General features: G+C 43.9%; 2 protein-coding genes and 1 long non-coding RNA gene across 5 annotated transcripts in view; 2 read left to right on the top strand and 1 right to left on the bottom strand.

Annotated features, from left to right (window-relative positions):
• Positions 1-1,468: 1,468 nt before the first annotated feature.
• Positions 1,469-10,167, top strand: LOC125352911 (the record flags this gene model as incomplete). Its single annotated transcript, XM_048348309.1, is given in 3 exon segments — positions 1,469-5,171; positions 5,174-5,196; positions 10,159-10,167. Coding segments are annotated over 3 exon segments (3,735 nt in total), but the record flags the coding sequence as incomplete, so codon positions are not given.
• A 6,440-nt stretch (positions 10,168-16,607) lies between these two features.
• The window catches only part of LOC125345876, a 19,259-nt gene continuing 9,924 nt past the window's right edge, over positions 16,608-25,942 (bottom strand). The window contains exon 3 of the long non-coding RNA XR_007209808.1: positions 16,608-17,069. This is a non-coding gene — a long non-coding RNA (uncharacterized LOC125345876). The remainder of the gene's footprint in view (positions 17,070-25,942) is intronic.
• The window catches only part of Hemgn (hemogen), a 21,328-nt gene continuing 13,518 nt past the window's right edge, over positions 18,133-25,942 (top strand). Inside the window, exons 1-2 of one of the 3 annotated variants that reach the window (XM_048337803.1) lie at positions 18,133-18,635; positions 22,382-22,475. In XM_048337803.1, coding sequence (XP_048193760.1) covers positions 18,542-18,635; positions 22,382-22,475 — 188 coding nt within the window. In that variant the 5' untranslated portion in view covers positions 18,133-18,541. The remainder of the gene's footprint in view (positions 18,636-22,381; positions 22,476-25,942) is intronic. The other 2 variants (XM_048337798.1, XM_048337806.1) reach the window with 2 other exon arrangements.

Here is a 25,942-nt window from a genome sequence, read left to right as displayed (position 1 = left end):
GTGGCATTGAGGTGCCAGACTTTGAAGTCAGGCCCCACCACGTGAACCCCATTTTAGAATCGAACCCTGAGCCAATCAGATTTGTACCTGTGTGCTAATCTTGCTTGCACAGCTGATTGTTGTAACCTTGTTCTTTGCCTTTATAAGCCCTGTGTAATCACAGCTCGGGGCTTCCTCCTAACCTCCGCTGTGTCGGTGGGTAGGACGAGGCCCGAGTTGGCAGCTCGTTCAATAAACCCTTGCCTTGCTTTTGCATTTCGGAGTGTCTGAATCTCGGTGGTCTTCTTGGGGGTGGTCTTGCGACTTGGCACAACATTTGGGGGCTCGTCCGGGATAGCCCCAGAGACCCCGAGATCCCAGACTCCGAAGGTAAGAAAACAGCGCTGTTCATTTGTCTTGTCCTGTAATGTGCCTGTTTGTTTGTCTTGCTTTTGCTTATTTCTTGAAGGGGTTGTCGAAGCAGATGTACTTACTTGACAATCCTGGTGAGACCGGGGGATGTCCCAGACTCTTCACCCTTAAAGGGGGATCTCTGGAGCCCCGCTTTCAACTTGAATTCACTCTTTCTGCATCCTTGCAGGGGGATGTGTGGGCCAACTTGGGAAATCTCCAGTTTTTCTTGTTCTTGATCTTGCCTATGTTTTTTTCCTTCTGTATTAATTGTTTTGGTTTCTTTTCTTTTGTAGCCTTTTGGACTAAACATCTGATCAGAGCTATGGGTAACGTTCTATCTTGGGGTCCTCCATCTAGCCCCCTAGATTTGACTCTAGTTCACTGGAAGGAGATCAAGGAGATAGCTCAGAACCGAGGTGTGGCCCTTAAGAAGGAAAAGTGGATTACCCTGTGCAAGTCAGAATGGCCCACCCTTGAGAGAGTTAATTGGCCACCTGAGGGAAGCTTTGACATCATTAAGATCAGTACCTTACAAAGCCTAATCGAAGCCCCTCGTTCAGGCTATATAGACCAGATTCCTTATATAGACACCTGGAAAGAACTAGTTGACAGGGACACTCCAGCTTGGGTTCGGCCTTTCTTACCAACTCCCTCCTCCACTCCTTCCCCTACCCCAATATTCACTCAAAAAACACGGGGTGCCAAGAGAGAACCTAAGAGGGGAGAAAAGAAATTATATCCACCTGTCCTCCAGGGAGGAAGCACAGAGGAGGAAATGCTTCCCCCTCCATACGCCCCACCCCAGTTAACTCTCCAAGAGGAGGACTCTGAGGAAGATGTTTCAGCTGTGCCCTCTGCCCCGGAGGGCCCCGCTCAATCAACTCGCCGGCGCCAAAGAATTACATCTCTTCACAAATCTACTACCCTTCCCCTACGCCCTATAAGTCCTGTGGATGCGGACGGTCGACAACAATTCCAATACTGGCCATTTGCTACTAGTGATCTTTACAATTGGCGTGCCCAAAATGCCCCCTTTTCTGAGAAACCTCGGGACTTAATTCGCTTGTTTGAAACTATACTTTTCACTCACCAGCCCACTTGGGATGATTGTAGCCAGCTTTTACAGGTACTTTTCACCAATGAGGAGAGAGGTCGTATTCAAGAAGCGGCCCGGAGACTTATCCCTGGCCCCAACGGAGCACCCATCACGGATCCTGCCTTGATTGATACCTATTTTCCCCAGACCCGACCAGCATGGGACTACAATACGGCTGAAGGTAGGGAGCGACTCCTTGTCTATCGCCAGGCTCTGCTGGCAGGTCTCAAGGCGGCGGCTCGCCGACCTACAAATATGGCCAAAGTTTATGATATCAGACAGGGAGAAAGTGAAAGTCCGGCAGCATACCTTGAGCGTCTTATGGAAGCCTTTAGTCAATACACCCCATATGATCTTGAGACCCAGGAATCTGCTCAGATGATTATGTTTGCCTACGTAAATCAAGCCGCACCGGATATAAAGCGGAAATTGCAGGCTCTAGACAGGCTTGGGGAAAAATCTATTAGGGATCTAGTAGCAGTGGCGGAAAAGGTTTATAATAAGAGAGAAACAGGAGAACGAAGACAGGAAAGGAGTCTGGCTAGGATTTTGGAACAACAACAGAAGGAACTCAGGGAAATCCTGACCTCTATGCAGGCAGGAAACTTTAGACAGTCCTCCTCTCCAAGTAAGGAGCAAAAGCCCAAACCCCAACCAAGGATGGGGAAGAATCAATGTGCTTATTGCAAGAAGGAGGGGCATTGGATCAGAAACTGCCCAGAGCTAGCCCAGGAAAAGGAGGAAAAACATAAAGTAGGATCAAGAGTGTTGTCAACCTTAGAGATGGCTGAGGACAGTGACTGAGGGAGTCGGGGTTCAGATCCCCTCCCTGAGCCCAGGATAACATTAAAAGTGGAGGGGAATCCAGTCATGTTCATGGTAGATACGGGAGCAGAAAATTCAGTATTACTAGCCCCGAGAGGGCCGATGTCCACTAAAACAACATGGGTCCAAGGTGCAACGGGCACTAAACCCTATAAATGGACTACTCAAAGAACAGTGGACTTGGGAGCGGGCCAGGTAACCCACTCGTTTTTAGTCATCCCTGACTGCCCCTATCCATTGCTTGGACGTGATCTCTTAACGAAAATGAAAGCTCAGATACAGTTCACAGACAGTGGGATTTCTGTGACGAACTCAAGAGAAAAGCCTGTTAGTATACTAATAACTAGCAAGTTAGAAGAAGAGTATAGGCTATACCAGCATCTCAAGCCCGAGTCTCCAGAAAATGAGTGGCTACGGGCGTTTCCCCAAGCATGGGCAGAAACTGGGGGAATGGGACTGGCAAAACATCGTCCTCCAATTTTTGTGGAACTTAAAGCCGGAGCTGACCCAGTAAGAGTTTGCCAGTACCCTATGTCACTAGAAGCAAAGAAAGGGATCACTCCTCACATCAGAAAATTATTAGATTTAGGAGTTCTGAAGCCCACCCAGTCAGCCTGGAATACTCCATTATTGCCTATAAAAAAGTCTAATTCCAATGATTATAGACCAGTGCAAGACTTGAGAGAAGTTAACAAGAGAGTAATGGACATTCATCCAACAGTCCCAAACCCATATACCCTGCTGAGCTCCCTGTCACCGAGCCATGTGTGGTATACTGTGTTGGATCTAAAGGATGCTTTCTTTAGCCTGCCCTTAGCCTCACAGAGCCAAAGCTACTTTGCATTTACTTGGCACGATCCTGAAATCGGGATAAGCGGTCAATTGACCTGGACCAGGCTGCCTCAAGGATTTAAGAATTCGCCTACAATCTTTGATGAGGCGTTACATGAAGACCTAAGTGAGTACCGCTCCCAAAATACTGAAATAAGTCTATTGCAATATGTAGATGATTTGTTAATAGCTGCTCCAGACAAGGATAGTTGTTTAAAGGGAACAGCTAGGCTCTTAAAGACTCTTGGCAATTTGGGCTATAGGGCCTCCACTAAAAAGGCACAAATTTGTAAACCTGAAGTCACCTATCTGGGCTTCATATTAAAAGAGGGCAAGCGTTGGCTGTCAGATGCACGTAAAGAGACTGTGCTAAAAATTCCTGTGCCTAAGTCAGCGAGACAAGTCAGAGAATTCCTGGGAACGGCGGGTTTTTGCCGGCTGTGGATACCTGGGTTCGCTGAGATGGCCAAGCCTTTATATGAAGCCACCAAAAACCTCCCAGAATTTCATTGGACTGAGCAGATGCAAAAAGCCTTTGAGGCAATCAAGAAAAGCCTTCTAGAAGCCCCAGCCTTAGGCCTACCTGACGTGAATAAACCATTCACATTGTTTGTGGCCGAAAAGAAAGGAATAGCAAAAGGGGTGCTCACCCAGCCAATTGGGCCCTGGAGACGACCGGTCGCCTATTTGTCAAAGAAATTGGATCCTGTCGCCGCTGGGTGGCCTCCGTGCTTAAGAATAATAGCTGCAGTAGCCCTCTTGGTAAAAGATGCAGATAAGTTGACTCTGGGACAGAATCTGACTGTAGCCACTCCACATGCTCTAGAGGGGGTGCTAAAACAACCACCTGACCGATGGATGAGCAATGCCCGCATGGTCCATTACCAAACGTTGTTACTTAACCCGGCACGTATCAGCTTCTGTGTACCAACAGCATTAAACCCAGCAACTCTGCTGCCGGATCCGGATCTGGAAGCGCCCCTGCATGATTGTGACCAGATCCTGGCCCAAACACATAGCCTCCGGCCAGACTTGCTGGATTTGCCGCTATCACATGCCGAGCACACCTGGTTCACCGATGGCAGCAGCTTCATTCGAGATGGAAAAAGGTATGCGGGTGCGGCGGTTACTACGGACACTGAGATATTGTGGGCAGAGGCACTCCCTCAGGGGACTTCTGCACAAAGAGCAGAACTAGTGGCACTAACAAAAGCTTTACAGATGGGAAAAGGAATGAGACTAAATATCTATACGGACAGCCGGTACGCTTTTGCCACTGTACACATCCATGGAGCCATTTACCAAGAAAGGGGGCTACTGACAGCTGAAGGAAAGGCCATTAAAAACAGACAGGAGATTTTAAGCCTCATCCGGGCCCTATGGGAACCAGCAAAGATTGCCATTATGCATTGCCCGAGTCATCAAAAGGGAGTTGATTCGGTGACTAGAGGGAATAATCTGGCTGACCAGGCAGCTAAGGAAGCAGCCCTCCATCCCAGAGCAGAAGTATTGACTGTAGTAGACCCAGGACCACGAGCTTTGCCTCCTGTACCCCAGTATTCCCAGGAAGACTTGGAGTGGATAAAAAAAATTCCCATGACCCACAAAACCCTGGACAGAGAAGGAAACGATGACTGGTGGAAAACTGGTGAAGGGAAACTTATCTTGCCACAAAGGCTAGGTAAGGGGATCCTTAAAAGAATCCACCGAGCTTCTCACATGGGAACCCGAAGAATGCAGGACTTGCTCCGACATTCCAAAGTAAAAATTAGACAAGGAGATCAACTTATTGAAAATATTGTTAAAAATTGCAAGGCCTGTCAGCTTACCAATGCCCCCAATCAACAAGTTACTAAAGGAGCTCGCTTCCGTGGGGATAGGCCAGGCGTGTATTGGGAAGTAGATTTCACAAAAATCAAACCTGGAAAATTTGGATACAAATATTTGCTAGTTTTTGTAGACACCTTTTCAGGATGGGTGGAAGCCTATCCAACAAAGCATGAAACTGCGAATATAGTGGCTAAGAAGATCCTGGAAGAAATCCTACCCAGGTATGGCTTCCCATCCACCATTGGGTCGGACAACGGACCGGCTTTCGTTTCAAAAGTAAGTCAGGGAATAGCCGCTGCACTGGGGACAGATTGGAAATTGCATTGTGCTTGTAGACCCCAGAGTTCAGGACAGGTAGAGAGAATGAATCGGACTCTAAAAGAGACCTTAACTAAATTGGCCTTAGAGACTGGCGCAGACTGGGTGTCACTCCTTCCTTTTGCTCTACTTAGGGTAAGAAATTCTCCCTATCAACTTGGCTTTACTCCTTTTGAAATAATGTACGGGTACCCTCCGCCCATTATCCCTAGCCTTCAGACTGAATTGCTCACTGATTTGGATGATATTGAATTTTTGTGTAAACTTGATTATTTGCAGCTCGTGCACAAGAAAATGTGGCCCCAACTCAAGGCATTATATGATTCTGCTTCTGTCCCTATCCCCCATTTATTCAGGCCAGGAGATTGGGTGTTCGTCCGGAGGCATAACTCCAAATCCTTAGAACCACGATGGAAGGGACCCTACGTGGTGCTACTGACTACTCCCACGGCCCTTAAAGTAGATGGCGTCACCACTTGGGTCCATTGCTCCCACGCCAGGCCAGCTGACCCCTTTGCCCTGGATGACAACTACCGTGATGGAACATGGGAGGTCTCCAAGCACCCAACTCAGCCGCTTCGCCTTCGCCTCAAGAAAAGAAAGTTAGACTGAATATTGTTATAATTTTCTTTTTGCCTTCTTTCCTTACTACCCTGGCTAGTGTTGATGTCATTTTGGCAGCTCACTCCAAAGTGAGGTGACCCCCTTATTTTAGGTAGTTTTGAGCTTGCTCAGGAATACGGGTATAGCCACCCGACCCTTAGAGCACAGTTGAGAAGTTTATGTATTATTTTGTTGCTTACATTTGGATACTAAACACTATAGAGCTAATGGTAAGTCTGTATAGCTGAAAGTTAATTTTCAGTTTGCAGCAATCCTGCAGTCCCTTGGAAAAGTAGACTAAGGTTATAGGTTCCTGGCTAGGTAAGGTCAACGCCCCTGAGTCAGCCTGAAGAAATTACAGAAGATGGATGATCTTCACCCATCAGCCCCCCTTTAAAATCAAGGGACCAGAGTTGTTTTTGGGAAGATGAGGCAGGATAAACTAGAGACATGCAGAACAGAGGTACAGAGAATATTCTTGTAAGAAATGGTGACAGGCCCTTTGGTTACTACATTGGGTCCTACTGGCCCATGCCTTACCTCTATATCATCCCCTAGACATGCAAGCCATTGAAATGGACAGAATGGAGCCATGATTGGCTCCCAAGGTACCAAAAAGAAAAAGGGGGAAATGAGGTGCCAGACTTTGAAGTCAGGCCCCACCACGTGAACCCCATTTTAGAATCGAACCCTGAGCCAATCAGATTTGTACCTGTGTGCTAATCTTGCTTGCACAGCTGATTGTTGTAACCTTGTTCTTTGCCTTTATAAGCCCTGTGTAATCACAGCTCGGGGCTTCCTCCTAACCTCCGCTGTGTCGGTGGGTAGGACGAGGCCCGAGTTGGCAGCTCGTTCAATAAACCCTTGCCTTGCTTTTGCATTTCGGAGTGTCTGAATCTCGGTGGTCTTCTTGGGGGTGGTCTTGCGACTTGGCACAACAGCATAAGTGGTAGAGTGCTAGCTTTGAAAAAAAGAAGCTCAAAGACAGTGCCTAGGCCTTGAATTCAAGTCTCAGGCCTGGCAAAAAAAAGTAATTAACTGATTAATTATATAAACCAGTATTTCCAAGATGTGGGATGCATACTACCGGATATATGGATATATATACTAAGAAGAAGGATATATAATATATATCAGATAATTTTATACAGAATATCTTGGTATTTGTCTTGGAAGTGGCTCAGGTAATAAAGTATCAGCCTTAAGCAAAAAAAATGTAGTATGAGACCCTGATTCAAGCCCCAGTACTGGTGTACAAAAAACAAAAAGGGAGCCGGGCGCCAGGACTTTTTACTTTTTGCCAGTTTTGGTGCTTCAACCCAGGGCCTGGGCACTATCCCTGAACTTCTTTTGTTCAAGGCTAGCACTACACCACTTGAGCCACAGTGCCACTCCAGCTTTTTTTTATGTATGTGGTACCAAGGAATAGAACCCAGGGCTTCATGCATGCTAGGCCAGCATTCTACCATTAAGCCACATTCTCAGCTCCTGGTATCTATTTTCATGTATCTTCAGAGAAATACAATTTTTTTACAACCACAAACAGGTGATTTCATAGGTGACATTGTTAGTTAAATATTGATGGCAACATAAAATTTTAAAAGTGAGTTTAGGGAAAGATACAAAGTAGCTACATAGATATTACCAGAGCATGGCAAAAACAAAACAAACCAACAACAACAAAAAAAACACCCTACACAATGAAGCCAAGCACTGGTGGCTCATGCTTGTAATCCTAGCCACTCAGGAGGTCAAGCTCTGAGGATTGCTATTCGAAGCCAGCTGGGGCAAGAAAGTCCATGAGACTCTTTTATCCAATTAATTAGCAAAAACTAGAAGTCAAGCTGTGGTCCAAGTGGTAGAGCACCAGCTCTGAATACAAAAGCTAAGAGATAGTGCCCCAGCTAAGTGTTCAAGCCCCAGTAACAGCACACACACACACAATAATCACAAAATATGTAGTTAATGATTGGTAAGTTTGGGAATTGCTTCTCTAAATCAGGGAATGAGGAGAACTGACTTGAACACAATGGCATTCCAAATGCCAGAGAGGTGGGGGGAGGCAGTAGAACTGTTAGAAGATCCAAGTTCCAGTCCCAACTGCCACTAAGCCAGTCTATGTGACAGTAGCCTTTCTCTGAGTCTCTAGTTCCTTCCCTATCACATAGCTCCAATGCCCAGCTTTATGACCTGGCAGCTCAAATTCACTTATACTTTGAGATCAAGAACAATCAAAACCATCGCTCTGTTAAGGTCTGCTTTGTGCCAGGCGCTGTGCTGGAAGCTTGCCCTAAGTCACCATTCTAAATTCTCACAAGAGCCATAAAAGCTGTGTGTTATAGGTGGGTGCAGGTGGCTCACACCACCTAGTAATCCTAGCTACTCAGGAGGCTGATATATGAGAATCACCGCTGGAAGCCAGCCCAAGCAGAAAAGTCCATGAGACTCTTATCTCAAATTAACTACTCAAAAGCCAGAAGTGGCTTGTGGCTCAAAGTGATAGAACATGGGCTTTGTGCATAAGAGCTCAGGGTAGTGCCCAAGCCCAGAGTTCAAGCCCCATGACCAACCAAAAAAGAAAAAAAGGTGTGTGTTCTAATGCCCATTCTGTACATAAAGCTGTTGAGGCTAGAAAATTCTACATAACTTGCTCAAGGTCACACAGAACCTGGTCTGATGAACTGAGATCAAACTCCAGAGCCTATATTTCCCTGGGCCTTGCTGTGTCCTGAGTTAATTCTTATTCAACTTTCAAAACTGGATCAACCCTGGGCACTGGTGGCTCATGCTTGTAATCCTAGCTACTCAGGAGGCTGAGATCTGAGGATTACAGTTCAAAGCCAGCCCAGGTAGGAAACTCCATGAGACTTTTTATCCCTAACTTAGCACCAAAATGCAGGAATTAGAACTATGGCTCAGGGGCTGGGAATATGGCCTAGTGGCAAGAGCGCCTGCCTTATATACATGAAGCCCTGGGTTCGATTCCCCAGTACCACATATGTAGAAAACGGCCAGAAGTGGCGCTGTGGCTCAAGTGGCAGAGTGCTAGCCTTGAGCAAAAAGAAACCAGGGACAGTGCTCAGGCCCTGAGTCCAAGGCCCAGGACTGGCAAACAAAAAAACAAATAGGGGCTGGGAATATGGCCTAGTGGCAAGTGTGCTTGCCTCCTACACATGAAGCTCTCGGTTCGATTCCCCAGCACCACATATATGGAAAACGGCCAGAAGGGGTGCTATGGCTCAGGTGGCAGAGTGCTAGCCTTGAGCGGGAAGAAGCCAGGGATGGTGCTCAGGCCCTGAGTCCAAGGCCCAGGACTGGCCAAAAAAAAAAAAAAAAAAAAAAAAGAATGAGGGAGGAGGTAACAAGTTGGATAAGAAATGTATGCACTGCCTTACGTATGAAACTGTAACCCCTCTGTACATCACTTTGACAATAGATAAATAATTTTTAAAAAAATTAAAAACAAAACAAAACAAAAAAACAACAAATAGAACTATAGCTCAAGTGGTAGAGCATTAACCTTGAGGGAAACAAAACTAAAACCAAAACCTCAAATAGAGTGCCCAGGCCCTGATGAGTTCATGCGCCAGAATTGGCAAACACACACACACACACACACACACACACACACACACACACACACGCTCAATAAATGTTTGATGAATAAATAAAATACAAAAGATGTCATACATAAACAAAAAAATTTCAAAATTATATGTCATTAACCATATAAGAGGCTCCTAATAATCGTAACTTGAGAAATCCCTTATAAGAAGTAGGAAAAAGGCCATATGAAATTATGGTGAAACCTGTGGGATATGGGGCTAGGTAGTCTTGGTTTGGGACCTAACTATGCCACTTACGTGTTTGTTTCCTAGGAATGTGCCTAACTTCTTTAAACTGTAATTTCCTATTTGTGACATGGGGATCATATTGGTTGAAGGAACTCGGTGAGACAATGCAGGTGTGGTGTCAAGGTACCCACTATGAGTGTGGAGAGTGTCTAACACCTCCCCCCTCCCCCGCATCAGCATCAGCATCATCAAAGGCTTTGTGACAAGAGGCACTGACCGATGGACAGATACAGAGAAGAGCACTAAACAACTAGAAGGTAGGAATACAGGTCTTGTGTGTGCTTAAAGAGTCAATGAGAAGCAGAGTGCTATTTAATCGGAACACTGCATGGTTTCAAGGAAGTAATGGGAGAGAACACTGGGAAGGTGACCTTAAATGCCAAATTGAGGTTAGTCTTTATTCTGTAGCAGTTCTGAAGCCTTACAGGACGTCTAGTTCAGAGCCAGTTGTGGGGAGAATGTTCTGGCTTGTTTATACAGGTTAGACTAGGGAAAGCAAAATTAGAAGGAAAACTTCAGTTTTCTCAGTATGGGGAATAAGAGGGTCAAGTCTCTGTGTGTGGTGGTTGGGGTGGGAATAAAGAGGGAATAAATGAGCAAGCACGTGGGACATGGGGAAGAATTAACTGACAGAACTGTATAAGAAAGAGAAGGCGGGCTGGGAATATGGCCTAGTGGCAAGAGTGCTTGCCTCGTATACATGAAGCCCTGGGTTCGATTCCTCAGCACCACATATATAGAAAAAGCCAGAAGTGGTGCTGTGGCTCAAGGGGAAGAGTGCTAGCCTTGAGCAAAAAGAAGCCAGGGACAGTGCTTAGGCCCTGAGTTCAAGCCCCAGGACTGGCAAAAAAAAAAAAAAAAAAAAAAGAGAAGACAGGGTCAAGGTTAATTCTGAAGATATACAACTGCATGGCCAGAAACATGATGCTACTATTCCAATCAAAAAGTTAAAGATTAATTTAGCTATGCTAAGTTTGAGGCAACCTCCAGGTCAAGAATGCCAAGATACACTTGAAAAATGTGATCTTACCACTCAGACATTTATTTAGAAAACACCAGTAGGGGCTGGGAAAATGGCCTAGTGGCAAAGTGCTCACCTCGTATACATGAAGCCCTGGGTTTGATTCCTCAGCACCACATGTATAGAAAAAGCCGGAAGTGGCTCAAGTGAGAGTGCTAGCCTTGAGCAAAAAGAAGCCAGGGAAAATGCTCAGGCCCTGAGTTCAAGCCCCAGGACTGGCAAAAAAAAAAGAAAGAAAGAAAACACCTGTAATAGCTGAAAGATAGAAACAAAGATAAAGTGAAAAGGATAAAGACTCACCCTTAGAAAACATCTCCCACATCTTATAGAGGTGGGAAGGGAGACTGAGAGAGGTGAAGAATACATCTTCACAGAAACCAAGAGCAGAGAAAGTTTCAAGGACAATGTAAGTGTTGTTTTTGTTTTTGTTTTTTTTTAAGTTAGGGCTGGGAATATGGCCTAGTGGCAAGAATGCTTGCCTCGTATACATGAAGCCCTGGGTTCGATTTCTCAGCACCACACATATAGAAAAAGCCAGAAGGGGTGCTGTGGCTCAAGTGGTAGAGTGCTGCCTTGAGCAAAAAGAAGCCAGGGACAGTGCTCAGGCCCTGAGTTCCAAGCCCCAGCACTGACAAAAATAAAAAATAAAAAAGTTAGATGCTTGGGCTGGGAATATGGCCTAGTGGCAAGAGTACTTTCCTTGTATACATGAAGCCCTGGGTTCGATTCCCCAGCACCACATATATAGAAAAGGCCAGAAATGGCGCTGTGGCTCAAGTGGCAGAGTGCTAGCCTTGAGCAAAAAGAAGCCAGGGACAGTGCTCAGGCCCTGAGTCCATGCCCCAGGACTGGCAACAAAAACAAAACAAATAAACAAAAAAGTTAGATGCTTGTGGCTCATGCCTATAATTCTAGCTATTCAGGATGCCTGAGCTCAAAGGATCATGGTCCAAAGACAGCCCAGGCAGGAAAGTCCATGAGACTCTTCTCTCCAATTAACTAGCAAAAATCTAGAAGTGGAGATGTGGCTCAACTGGTACAGTGCTAGTCTTGAAGACAAAAGCTCAAGGACAGTGCACAGGCCCTGAGTTCAAGCTCCACAACTGGTGCGTGTGCGCGTATACACACACACACACACACACACACACAAATTTACTCAGAAGAATCACGAGCTATATAGAAGCTAAAGAGAAAGAACTAAGATGAGACCACTAAGTTTGGACATGAGTAACTCATGTAGAAGAAAAAACAAACTGGATTATGGATTCCAGTGAAGGAAGTAGAGTGGGAGAAGGAGGTCCTGAGAATACAAAACAAGCTCAACAAGTTCAGGAATGAAAAAACTGAATTAGGATAGTGGGTCAAGGTAGGAGCAGAATTGTCCTTCTCCAGATAAAGAGCCTCTCACCAATGTGTATTCAGAGATGCTTAATTTTTTACATTTTAATAGGAGGCAACATTGGTTTGAAGAGGTTGGAGGAGGGGCTTTGGAACAAACTAGATCAACCCCAGGTTCTATCCCTCCAAAGCTGTAGGCCCCATTATCTATGTATGTACAAGAGTGTCTGCACAAGGACAGAGCTCAATTATCATATATTTACAGACTGTGAGAAAGGGAAAGAAAAAACTCGTTCCCCAAGCAGAAAAACAAAGCTCCATTTATTCTCTGAGAAATAGTCAAAAGCTCCAAAAAAAGTTATTTCAGCAAGGAAGGAGTATAAGAAAAACAAGCCTTCAAAGACACTATTTCTTCCCCAATGTATTTTAGGAATATACTCAGGTGCATCATTAGAACATTCTACTGGTAATACTATGAATGATGGCCTAACTTATCTATCTGCACAGTGCTTTTCATTTTAGAAAAAAGCTTGTATGATCTCTTTAATCCTCACAAAATCCTTATGAGGTATTACTTTTCTGTTTTACAAGGAAAGAAGCAGGATTAGAAAGAATTAAGTGGTTTTCCCCAAAATCACCAAGTAGAGAATGGCAGAACCCTATTCCCTTTGCGCTTTGTAGTAGCTGCAAATAAACACTAGCGAGACCTTCACAGTATGACACGCTAGCTGGGATATGACAAGTCGAAGTGCAGCAAGACTCTCATTTCCCTTGTTTGGTGACACTAAAAATCTATTAGATTAGCCTGAAATGACATTAATTTTTTTGCCAGTCCTGGGTCTTGAACTCAGGGCCTGGGCACTCTCCCTGAGCTTCTCTTGCTCAAGACTAGTACTCTATCACTTGAGGTACAGTGCTACTTCCGGCCTTTTCTGTTTATGTGGTACTGAGGAATCAAAACCCAGGGCTTCATGCATGCTAGACAAGCACTCTACCACTAAGCGACATGCCTGACATGAACTTTTTTTTTTTTAAATTTTAATTTTTTTTTTTTTGCCAGTCCTGGGCCTTGGACTCAGGGTCTGAGCACTGTCCCTGGCTTCTTTTTGCTCAAGGCTAGCACTCTGCCACTTGAGCCGCAGCGCCACTTCTGGCCATTTTCTGTATATGTGGTGCTGGGGAATCGAACCCAGGGCTTCATGTATACGAGGCAAGTGCTCTTGCCACTAGGCCATATCCCCAGCCTGACATGAACTTTTATTGGGTCATGATTTAGACTATACTGGATCCACACCATGTGTGAGCTACTTTAACTATGCTCCCTTATTATCATAAAGAGGGGTTTTTAGCAATCTGTCCAGTTCCATATCCACATCTATCCAGTTCAATTATCCCTTCAAAAATGCTTGAATATGGCCTCAATCCTTAAGCCCACACCAGATGCTTAGGAGGCAGAAGAATAGACCTCTCCCTCAATACATGGTTCAAACTAGTAGGAAGAGGGCCAGATTTGGGAGACTACAACTATCAGTCAAGTCTCTGACTTTAGTTATTCAATTCACTGAGAACCATTTTCTTGATCTGAGAAATGAGGATAATAACTACTTTAAAAAGTGCTACAAGGACCCAGTGAAAGATTTCTAAAAGTAGGGCCCTGGGCTGGGTTTAATTTTCTGTTTAGCTCTCTTGAAATTCTTGTTTGGTTTTTTGTTTTTTTGCCAGTCCTGGGGCTTGAACTCAGGGCCTGAGCACTGTCCCTGGCTTCTTTTTGCTCATGGTTAGCACTCTGCCACTTGAGCCACAGCACCACTTCTGGCTTTTTCTATATATGTGGTACTGAGCGATCGAACCCAGGGCTTCATGTATACTAGACGAGCACTTTACCACTAAGCCATATTCCCAGCCCCAGTCTTGAAATTCTTAATGTTTTGAAGGAGAAGCCTTGTGTTTTCATTTTGCACCAAGCCTCTGAAAATTATTTAGCTTGTCTAAACCTGTATGTTCTTGGCCAGGACTACATGTAACTTCTCTGCAATGGGCTGATTTGACCTGATAAGAAATAAATGTTTACTCTATTATTTCATTTATAGAAAAATTTGACACAGGTGAGCAGTCTCTTTGCTTCCAGGATGCTATATTTATGTATCTAGTTTCTTTCTGCCCCTCTGACTTCTCCTTTGCTGTGCTCTTCCTAACCAATTACTATATCAAACTAAACTCCCGAACTCCTCCAGCTTTATCTCATCTGGTAATGGTAATTCCATTCTTTCAGTTGCTCAGGCCAAAACCATGTCTAGCTCTTAACCCATATGTAATTTGTAAATTCATCCAGAATTTCACCATCACTATTATAGTCCATGCCATAGTCGTCTGTTGCCTCAGTCATTGTGATGTCTGCCTCCTCCCTGCCCCTTATAGTAACCAGAACATGAGACAGCCTGACTGCAGTTCACACCATCTCATGACTACCCACCTCAGGGCAGAAATCTCTGGAAGGGTATTAAGACATCCTCTCCTACCTCCTTACCACTCCTTCTCTTGAGGTCATTTGCTGGTGCCCACTTCATGGGAGGTTGGCTTACATCAGCACTGCTGGCTCTCTTCTTCCATTCTCCTCGCCCGTCAGTCAAGCCTTCCTAATCATGGTACATAAAAAAAGCAGACATCATCAATGTCCCCCTTATTCCTAGTCCCATTATTCTAGATCAATTCCACCCCCCCTCCAAAAAAAAGTCACCATCAGATCCATTTAAACTTATTTGCTTAATCTCTCTCCCCCCCCCCACCCCCACTCCACCCCCATTAAACTCAAGGGCATTAGACTCAAGGACAGGGACTTTGCCTTTTAACTGCTGAGTCTCCAGCACGGGGGACATTGCCAGGCACTGAGAAAGAATGACAACAGAAAGAACTCTAGGACAGATGCTGTTACTCTATTAGGGCAGAGCATCTACCTCCCTGGGCTGCATGACCCAGAAGTTGGATCTGTGAATGGGAGGAAGGCATTTGTGGGGACAGGTGGCCAGCCTCCCTCATGGTCATGCTGTAGAGACCAAGAAGTGACTCAAGAGCAGATCCTGTCTAGGAGGAGATTTTGTGTACATATGCATAGAACTCTAGAACAAGGCAGTATTGGTTTAACTAGCTGCTCTTTAGTGTCTAATATTTCACATGATAACAATAGCTTTAGAGTTTTAGCTCTATAGAAAGAAGTAACTATAAATTATGGCTTGTAAACTTAGGGGGTGACTATTTTTGTTCCAAATTCCCGCTCATGGCCTGCTTATCACACCAGAGACACCTTGCCTGACTTCCAATCTAGTTTGCTCCAAAGTGTTCTCCACCAGCCTCTCCACCCAGCACAGTGCTCCCTGGCTGTTCACTAGAGACCCCGCCCTCTTCCAGTCTTCCACACTCTGCTTATAGATACAGGAAATACAGGACAAGGATAAAGTCAACTCTGTCAGAGGGTATGAAGAACCTAAATATTATTTCCTTACAATAAAGATGTATAGAGCTACAAGTATAGCTCAGATGGTAGTGTGCTTAAGGATGTGGATTCAAATCTTAGTACTCAAAAAAAAAGATGTATACTGTCCTGAGCCTAAAATATGCAGAGCTCAAGGAATTCACTACCCATCTCTGTAGCCCAACAGCTTTGCTCAGTTGGCACAGCATGGACATTCTGTCCAGTTTGCTGAACTGTTGAACCCAGGGCTTTATGTATGCTGGGAAAATGTTCTACTAGTAAATTACGTTCATAGCCTTGGAAAATCCTGTTTAAGAAGTACCTCTGACCAGGCATGGTGCCACCAGCCTGTAATCCCAGCACTTGGAAGGTTGAGTCAGGAGGATCCAGAGGTTCAGAGCATCTTGGGCTACACAGTAAGAACTTGTCTCAGAATAAAACAGTATCAACAAGAAGTGTCTCTGCATCCCCTGTATCCCATTGAATTTTAGTAAGAAACAACTTAACTTAGTAAGAATTAAAACATTCCAAAGGAATACTAGCTTAGATTATAAAACATACTTCATATGTTTAAAGTTATATCCCGTATCTGAAAATACAGAAATTTCAAGACATAAAATTACATAAAAAGCCTGTCTATCCCTATAATTCCTTTGCATAAAGGCTGTCACAGCTAGGGGCTGGGAATATGGCCTAGTGGCAAGAGTGCTTGCCTCGTATACATGAGGCCCTGGGTTTGATTCCTCAGCACCACATATACAAAAAATGGCCAGAAGTGGCACTGTGGCTCAAGTGGCACAGTGCTAGCGTTGAGCAAAAAAGAAGCCAGGGACAGTGCTCAGGCCCTGAGTTCATGGCCTAGGACTGGCCAAAAATAAATAAATAAATAAATAAATAAATAAATAAATAAATAAATAAATAAAGGCTGTCACAGCTATTTGAATTTTTTTGATAGAGATTCACTAAAGACTGGAACCTGATCAGTACTATTAAAAAAAAACCCTAAGAATTGAAAAACATAGTTAAGTATTAGGGTCTGGGTTCATTTTAATTTTTTTAATTTTTAAGTAGTTGTACAAAGGGATTTCAATTCAACATGTCAGTTTGAATACAATGCAACTTGATCAATGTCCTTGGGCCTGGGTTTGAAAAGCAAAGATAAGCTTTAGTGGTGTGGGCTATATCACTTTCAATACTTTTCAGAATGTTTGAAAGCTTGTTCCTCTTGTACCTTCACACTACATACATGTTTTCATACCCAGACAGGATCAAGCATAAAAGGTAGTCAATGTCACCATCAGTGAGAGGTGCTGCTGAGAGGAGAAGATTCCCTTCCTTGATTCTATTTCTCCACACATAAAAAGGGGGCAAGGATTAATCAGTTTTCCATTCTTCCAGTATTGATGTATTGAGACTCTGTGATGGCTTGAGGTGTAGCTCAATGGTAGAATATGTGCTTAACACGTAAGGACCCTGGTTTCTACCCCAGAACTGAAAAAAAAAAAAGACTATGAAAGTAGGTGTGCCTTCTCACATAATAAGGAATCCCTTCAGATATTGTTTCTTTAGTGCATTTAAACTATGGTTTGTTTTGCCAAAATCTACTTAATATGTGTGTGTGTGTGTGTGTGTGTGTGTGTGTGTGTGTGTGTGTGTATGTGATCTAACCCATGATCCTCCTGCCTCAGCCTCCCAACTGCTAGGACTACAGATGTGTATCACCATACCAGTTACAGTGTTTTTTAATGAACAAAATCAGCTAACATTTATAAAAGTTTAATATACTAGGCACCCATCCCAATAGGATGGAGGTAGATGTCAATATAATCCCATATTACAGATAGATAAACTGGTACCAAGGCTATCCAGCTTGCTTAAAGTCACTGAATTAGGGACTGAACACTGGAATTTAAGCCTTCTTTATTTTACTCTGGTTCCAGAACCCAGTTAACTCTGGGTCTCCTGACCCACTGCTTTACCAGGAGTGGCTCAGTGTTCCTTCCTTTGTTGAACCATGGTCCTCTGTGTGTCTTTGTGGGTCCTCAAATGGGGTTACTGATTGGAGATTTGATTTCAACTGGGACATAATACAGTAATATTTTCATTAGGAAATGCATTTGACTTTCCTCTGGATGAATAGAAGTAGATTTCACTCGCTATTTTAAGTCATTTGGAATGATTGTGTATGGGGGAAAAAAAGAGGGTACAAATTTGTTTTGAATTCCTAATTTGATCCTTATGTCTATGACATATACAGCAAGACTTTATGTTACTTTGCAACAGATTATGCCCAGGAAAAAAGAGATGCCCAGGAAAAGAATTTAAGATTAATATCTAAATGCACTCTTTATTCATTCACATTACTTGTTTTCAATGTCACAACAATTTTATGAAAGAGGCAAGACAAGAATTATCTGCTCATTTTGCAAATAAGGAAGAGAGTCACAGGAAAGGGAAATGACTTGCTTTGGGCTGCTGCTGGTTGGAGCCTACACCCCACCCAGTGTTCTCTCTATACCAGGCCATCAAAAAGGAATCGCTCCAGGCCCAGCCTGGCATGGCATTGCCTCTAGTACAGTCATCTGGTGACCTAGAAAAGAAATTCAGACACTTGCTGGCACATAGAACCATAGAACCAAATGACTGCTGGACTAGAGGCTGTACATGCCAGGCTGGGCCTGAGGAGTTCTCTGTATAAACAGCAATCTATGCCAGAGGACCAGAGCACAGTGCCAGCCATTTTTCCGCTCGCACCTGTGCAGTGTGATAAAGAAAGGAGAATCTGTCTGCAGCTGCAGTTCAACCAGATAAAACTTTAGGCGGGAAGTCAAGTGACAAGTGAACTTCTGTGTGGGTGGTGGTGGCTTTTTTTTTTTTTTTAAGTGTTGTTTTTGATATTTTTACAAAAGCTTTTAGGCTGCTTGTAGAAGTCAGAGCAAATACCAGGAAGGTATTGCAGCAAGATGGACTTGGGAAAGGACCAATCTCATCCAAAGCTACAGCAGACATCAGACCCTCATCCAAAAAAGGCCTCTGCTCCAGGTAATGAAAGAGACGGTAAGAAAGGGCGGCTGTTGGGAAGACTGAGGACTATAGTGATTTTTCTCTTTGATGAGTGTAGTATAATTGAGTACATTCATATACCCTTAAATGGGTATTTAACTTCCTGTTAAATATAGGTAACTTTTTAGCACTATGACTCTCATAAGTTAGAGAAATACAAGGTAGTGATAAATTATTAAGAAAAAAAATCACTTAAATGAAAGATAATGAAAATGCCCAGGTGGTTATGGTAAAACAACTCTACTCCAACCTCTTCTTTTACAGGGGTATAAATTTAGTGTAACTCTTAGAAAGAGATCTGGCAGTAGGTGGCAAGAGCTAAAATAGTACTTATTTTTTGGACTCCTGATCTCAGACTTTAGATCTGTCCTAAAGTAGCAGTTTTCAAAATATTTTGTGCAGACCTAGGGATACTGTATGACAATGTTTCAAACTTCTTTTATTTGATGGATCAGAATGGAGATCTCTGATCCATCTCTGATAGATCTATGGCTCTGATGAATCTACACATTTTTTCTTAAAATAATAAAGACATAAAATTAAATACATAGGATTATAAATGAAGCAGTTATATTAGGATAGTTATCAATTTTTTAAATTGTGATATTGTACTATATGTGTTTACTTGTAGCTGTGTTATTTAATGAGATGTTACAGTGACAGATCCAATAATACCAATCAAATGATACCAAACAAATGATATTTTAGGGTATCTCTAATACTTATAAGTGATAGTCATATAGTGCTAAAATGACTGTGGCTAGTCACTAATGCAGATAATTGAAGAAAATTCTCATTGTAATTAGAGGTTGGTAAAAATTTTCACCACAGGAACCCTTGTCTTGGCCAGTAGCTTATGCCTGTAATCCTATGTACTCAGGAGGCTGAGATCTGAAGATCACAGTTTAAAGCCAGCCTAGGCAGAAATATCCATGAAACTCTTATCTCCAAATTAAAAAAAAAAAAAGCTGGAAGTAGCACTGTGGCTCAAGTGGTAGAGCCCTAGCCTTGACCATAAAGAGGCTCAGGGACAGTGCCTAGGCCCTGAGTTCAAGCCCCAGGACTGGGATTTTAAAAACACAACCCGGGGCTGGGAATATGGCCTAGTGGTAAAAGTGCTTGCCTCGTATATGTGAAGCTGTGGGTTTGATTCCTCAGCACCACATATATAGAAAAAGCAAGTGGCAGAGTGCTAGCCTTGAGCAAAAAGAAGCCAGGGACAGTGCTCAGGCCCTGAGTTCAAGCCCCAGGACTGGCAACAAAAACCAAACCAAACAAACAAACAAAAAAAACCCCAAACAACCCTTGTCTTAAAAATATTAGGTGCTGGGGGGAATGAGGGACGAGGTAACAAACAGTACAAGAAATGTATCCAATGCCTTAATGTATGAAACTGTAACCTCTCTGTACATCAGTTTGATAATAAAAATTAAAAAAATATATTAGGTGCTGTGGTCCAGGGGGCACACCAGTTCAGCTCTGGATCACTCCACAGGTTTTGGGATCCATTAATTTTTGTCAAACATAGATGGCAACAAAAGTTCCATACACTTAACATTCCAAAGAACTTCAAGAAACACCACATTGTAGCTGGATGCAGTGGCTCAAGTCCAAAATAGCTATTTGGAAGGTGGAGACTGGGGAATGTTGGAGGCAAGCTAGGCGTAACCGGTTGAGAGATTCCCTATCAGCCAATGCCCTGGGGAGATGGAGTGCACCTGTCATTCCAGCCAAGGTGAAGTACAATGACTGGGTTCAGTGGCTCTTACCTGTCATCTCAGCAACAAACAGGAGAATAAAAGTCCAGGCTAGCAAGAGAATAAAGTGATAACCTATCTTGAAAATTACCAACAAAAAGCAGTTTGGTGTAGTGGCTCGAGGGGTAGAGGGCCTGCCTAATAAACACAAGGCCCTTGGTTCAAATGCCAGCACCAAATCCCAGATATATGTTTGTTTTGTTTCTTACAGCTTGAATTTGCTTACTAATACCTTGATATACAGGGCAGAAAATACCTAGTAACAACCTAAATGTTCAATACAAGTGGCTAGATCAAGCACTATGTCATTATTTAAATTATAGTTATGAAGATTATATCATGTAAATATATCTGATATAATGTTAGGTTAAAAAAGATAAAAATCATGGTTGCTATCATTACAACTTTGCGTAATATAGGGCTTGGATGAAAATGAAGACTGAAATGAAATGAAAATTAAAGATGACAGAATATAAATGATTTTTCTTTATTTGTACATGTAAAATAAGTTAATAAGTTGATAGCACACTGATACATAGCTACTGTGACTGAGTATGTCTCTGATTTAATCTTTTTCACTCAAAAATATTTACTAAAGGGAGGCCCAAGTAGAGCAAAGACCTTGAGTTCAAACCTCAGTACCAAAACAAAAAAAAAAAGAAAAACAAATTCAAACTAAAAAACCTAAGCCAGCTTATTGCTGGTGGCTCACACCTGTAATCTTACCTACTCTGGAGGCTGAGATCTGAAGATTATAGTTCAAAGCCAGCCCTAGTAGGAAAGTCTATGAAGCTGTTATCTCCAATTAATCACTAAAAAGCTGAAAGTAGAGCTATGGCTCAAGCAGTAGAGTACTATCCATGAGCCCAAAAAGCTCAGGGACAGAAGTTAAGCCCAAAGTTCAAGTCCCCAGAACAGTAAAATACACACACACACACACACACACACACACACACACACACACACACACACACACACAAACACCCAAGCCAAATGTAGTGGTATATGCCTATAATTCCAGGAAGCTGAGTCAGGAAGATTGCAATTTACAACTAGTGTGGTATTCCATAATACCTTGTCTCAAAAAATAAAAAAATTCTTCTCCAAGCTGAAGTACAAGGATAACTAAGATATTGGGTTATTTTTGGTATTGATTTTTGTTGTTGGTTGTGGGGCTTGAACTCAGGGCCTGGGCACTGTCTCTGAGCTTTTTCACTCAAGTCTAGAGCACTACCACTTTGAGCCACAACACCACTTCCAGTTTTCTGGTAATGAATTGGAGATAAGTGTCTTATGTCATTTCCTGCCTGGGCTGGCTTTGGAACAGTGATTCTCAGATCTCAGTCTCCTGGGTTGTAGCCAGGCATGAGCCACTGGGGCCCAGCTTAAGACATGGTTCTTGCCTTCAAAAGTCTCGAAGAGGGCTGGGGATATAGCCTAGTGGCAAGAGTGCCTGCCTCGGATACACGAGGCCCTAGGTTCGATTCCCCAGCACCACATATACAGAAAACGGCCAGAAGCGGCGCTGTGGCTCAAGTGGCAGAGTGCTAGCCTTGAGCGGGAAGAAGCCAGGGACAGTGCTCAGGCCCTGAGTCCAAGGCCCACGACTGGCCAAAAAAAAAAAAAAAAAAAAAGTCTCGAAGAAACCTGGGCTCCAGTGGTTCACACCTGGAATCTTAGCTACTTGGGAGGCTGAGATATGAGAATCATAGTTCAAGCCAGCTGGGACAGAAAAATATATTATACTCTTATCTCCAATAAACTGCCAAAAAGCCTGAAGCAGAGCTGTGGTTCCAGTGGTAGAGCACTATCCTTGAGCAAAAAAGGGGCAGTGCCTGGGCCCTGAGTTCAAGCCCCTAGACAGGCACACATATGAATACACAACAAAAAAAAAGCACAGGGAGTTTACCGTATTGCAGTAGGATTCTTGCTGATTGACACCACAGGCCATCACTCTCCAGTAACTTACATTTTACCCTGCAGAAATCATTGGGTCTTGGAGTTTGCGAAACAGAGAGCAACTCAGGAAAAGAAAAGCTGAAGCACAAGAGAAGCAGACCTCACAATGGATCTTTCGGTACAGTATTATCACAAGGCAAAGGCTAGACTACCATGCAGATGTGGACACACTCTAACACACCCCATTCTGTCCCTCCAACCAGACTGTTAATTACGTGCTGTGAGCCCAAATAAAAAGGGAAAGCAGCCTCCAATGGGTTAACTCTCTTACCTTTGTAACACAGGAGATTTGAGGCAACAGTATTTTTACCCCTGGTCTCTTAACTAAAGCACTGGGCAACTGACTTGTGTTGGAGAAAAGCCTGGGGTGCAGCTTCATATAAACATACAAGCATCTGGGTAGAGTGGAAAAAACTGGGGAGGAGCTTTCTGTGGATAAAATCCTTGCTGAGGGCTGGGAATATGGCCTAGTGGCAAGAGTGCTTGCCTCGTCTACATGAAGCCCTAGGTTCGATTCCCCAGCAGCACATATACAGAAAATGGCCAGAGGTAGCACTGTGGCTCAAGTGGCAGAGTGCTAGCCTTGAGCAAAAGAAAAAAAAAAGCCAAAGACAGTGCTCAGGCCCTGAGTTCAAGGCCCAGGACTGGCCAAAAAAAAAAATCCTTGCTGAATGAGTGTGACCACTTCTCCCCACAGTAAAACAAAACATGGTTAAAGAGTAAAAAACTTTGGAGTTCTCAGTGTCCATCCAGTGTAACCTGTATTGTTGGGTGCTGGTGGCTCACTCCTATAATCTTTGCTATTCAGGAGGCTGAGATCTAAGGATCAAGGTTCAAAGGCAGTCAGGGAAAGAAAATCCATGAGATTTTTAGCCAATTAACCAACACAAAGCTGAAAGTAGAAATGTGGCTCTAATGGTAGAGCATCAGCCTTGAGTAGAAAAAAACTAAGGGTTTCCAGGCGTTGAGTTCAGGCATCAGTATCAGCGCCAAAAACCAAAAAACAGAAACAACTCCCCCCAAAAAACAAAAAAAAAAAAAAAGAAGAAAAGAGAAAAATCATCTGTATTAAAATCAGGGAGGGAGGGACTACAGGAACAAGAGAACATGATTAAAAGTTAGGCAGCATGTAATTGCATCCACTTAGAATGTGCCTGTAAGCAAGAGGAGAGTTGCTTGCTTTGGAGATAGTGAGTGAACCCAAAGACCACAAGACACAACATCCATCGAAGGCAGAGTTCTGCTGCCTGAGCATCGAAGACACCTTGGGCAGAGTTCTTTGTTGGGGAAGGCTGTGTTATACACTGTAAATGTTTAGTAGCATTGTCAACAGTACTTCCTCCCTCCCATCCAAGCTGTGATGACTAAAATGTTCACATTTCTAATATCCTGTGCGGTGAGGTGTGGTGGGGAGAAAGGCAAGATTACTCCTCATAGAGAAGCTCTAACCTATGCCAAACACTCTTCTTAAGAAAAGGCATGGGGCTGGGAATATGGCCTAGTGGCAAGAGTGCTTGCCTCCTACACATGAAGCTCTTGGTTTGATTCCCCAGCACCACATATATGGAAAGTGGCCAGAAGGGGCGCTGTGGCTCAGGTGGCAGAGTGCTAGCCTTGAGCGGCAAGAAGCCAGGGACAGTGCTCAGGCCCTGAGTCCAAGGCCCAGGACTGGCAAAAAAAAAAAAAAAAAAAGAATTAAAAAAAAAAAGAAAAGGCATGGGGCTGGGAATGTGGCTTAGTGGTAGAGTACTTGCCCAGCATGCATGAAGCCATGGGCTCCATTCCTCAGTACCACATAAATAGAAAAAGCCGGAAGTAGCACTGTGGCTCAAGTGGTACAGTTCTACCTTAAGCAAAAGAGGCTTAGGAACAGTACCCAGGCCCTGAGGTCAAGCCCCCAGGACTGGGCCAAAAAAAAAGGGCGGGGGGGCATTCATCTCTAGCCCAATGCAGTAGTTCACATCTGTAATCCTAGCACTTGGGAGTCTGAGGCAGGAGAATGGCATATTGGAGGCCAGATTGAGACCCTGTCTCAAGGGAAAAGGAGGAGGATTTTTAAGAACTAGCACAGTGCTGTGGTAACCACAGCTGTTTCCATAATCCATTAGCTCACAGACTAATAAAGAGGAAAATGATGTTAGTAGAATGTAGGAGATACTGGTTATCCTTTTTCCTGATCCAAAGGAGCTAGAATACTGGGGACAGGAAAAGGGATGTACCTTAGTCACTCTGAGGGCAGGAACCTCTTTAGCCCAGAGCGCTCTTCAGCCCAAACCCAGGACTCGCTCCCCAGAGAAGCCCAACACCAGCCCAGCTGGGTTCTCTACCTCGTGAGCTTGCATAGGTTTCAAGTTGGCTCAGGTCTCAATAACTGTGAGCCTGAAAGGATACTTTTTTTTTGTCAGTTATGTGGCTTGAACTCAGGGCCTGAGTACTATCCCTGAGCTCTCTTGCTCAAGGCTAGCTCTCTAGCTCTTTGAGCCACAGCTCCACTTCCAGTTTTTTAAGTGGTTAATTGGAGATAAGAGACCTTTCTGCCTTAGCTGGCTTCAAACCAAGATCCTCAGATCTCAGCCTCCTCAGTAGCTAGGATTACAGGTATGATCTATAACTTTTTCTTTTCTTTTCTTTTTTTCTTTTTTTTTGGCCAGTCCTGGGCCTTGGACTCAGGGCCTGAGCACTGTCCCTGGCTTCTCTATGCTCAAGGCTAGCACTCTGCCACTTGAGCCACAGCGCCACTTCTGGCCATTTTCTGTATATGTGGTGCTGGGGAATTTGGGAAATTGAACCCAGGGCTTCATGTATGTGAGGCAAGCACTTTTGCCACTAGGCCATATTCCAAGCCCTGATCTATAACTTTTCTCCACTCTCACTATCGCCCAGGGCAGCCTCCAGCCATCGTAGGCAGCCATCCAGGGCCTTTCTCCTACTACCAAGGGTCTTTAGTGTTGAAAGGATGCATGGGCATGAGTCCTTTGTCTCAAGTCAATTTTCCTCCCACAACCACTGTCACTTTTTAGTGACAGTGAACTGGGAAACATGTACATGAATTATAGCAGAGACTCTGTGCTTGGTTCCTGTGGCAGGTGACTGTTGAGGACTATCCAGGCAGCTCCCTAGTTCCACATCCATGAGTAGTCCTCTGACTATTACTGGTTTCCCAAGGACTTGCTGGCAGAGAAGTGCGTTTGTTTCTCTTGCATTCTCTGCCTGTCACTTTATATTTCTCCCTGTTATGTTTCTCCCTCCTTCCTCTTTCCTCCCCTTTCCTTTCCTCCCTTCCCTTCTCCTCCTCCTTCTCCTCCTCCTCTTCCTCCTCCTCCTTTTCTCTCTCTTCTCTCTCTCTCTCTTCTCTCTGTGCTTGAAAAATAAGCTCCCTCTTGAAATATGCAGCTAATGTTGTCATTGTGCTGATAGAGTTCAACTGTCTAGCTTATTCAACTGGGGTGAGGTTGGAGCAGGGCTAAGAAACTCACCAAAATGGATGACATCTTGGGGAGCTTCTTGGCAGCTGACTACACTTGCCCTGGGGACACATCTATATGCTACTGGGACATGCCCCCTTCCCTCATCACAATACACAGC

Source organism: Perognathus longimembris, chromosome 1, assembly GCF_023159225.1.
Source record: "Perognathus longimembris pacificus isolate PPM17 chromosome 1, ASM2315922v1, whole genome shotgun sequence".
Lineage (NCBI taxonomy): Eukaryota > Metazoa > Chordata > Mammalia > Rodentia > Heteromyidae > Perognathus > Perognathus longimembris.
This window is presented reverse-complemented; position numbering and strand designations above follow the sequence as displayed.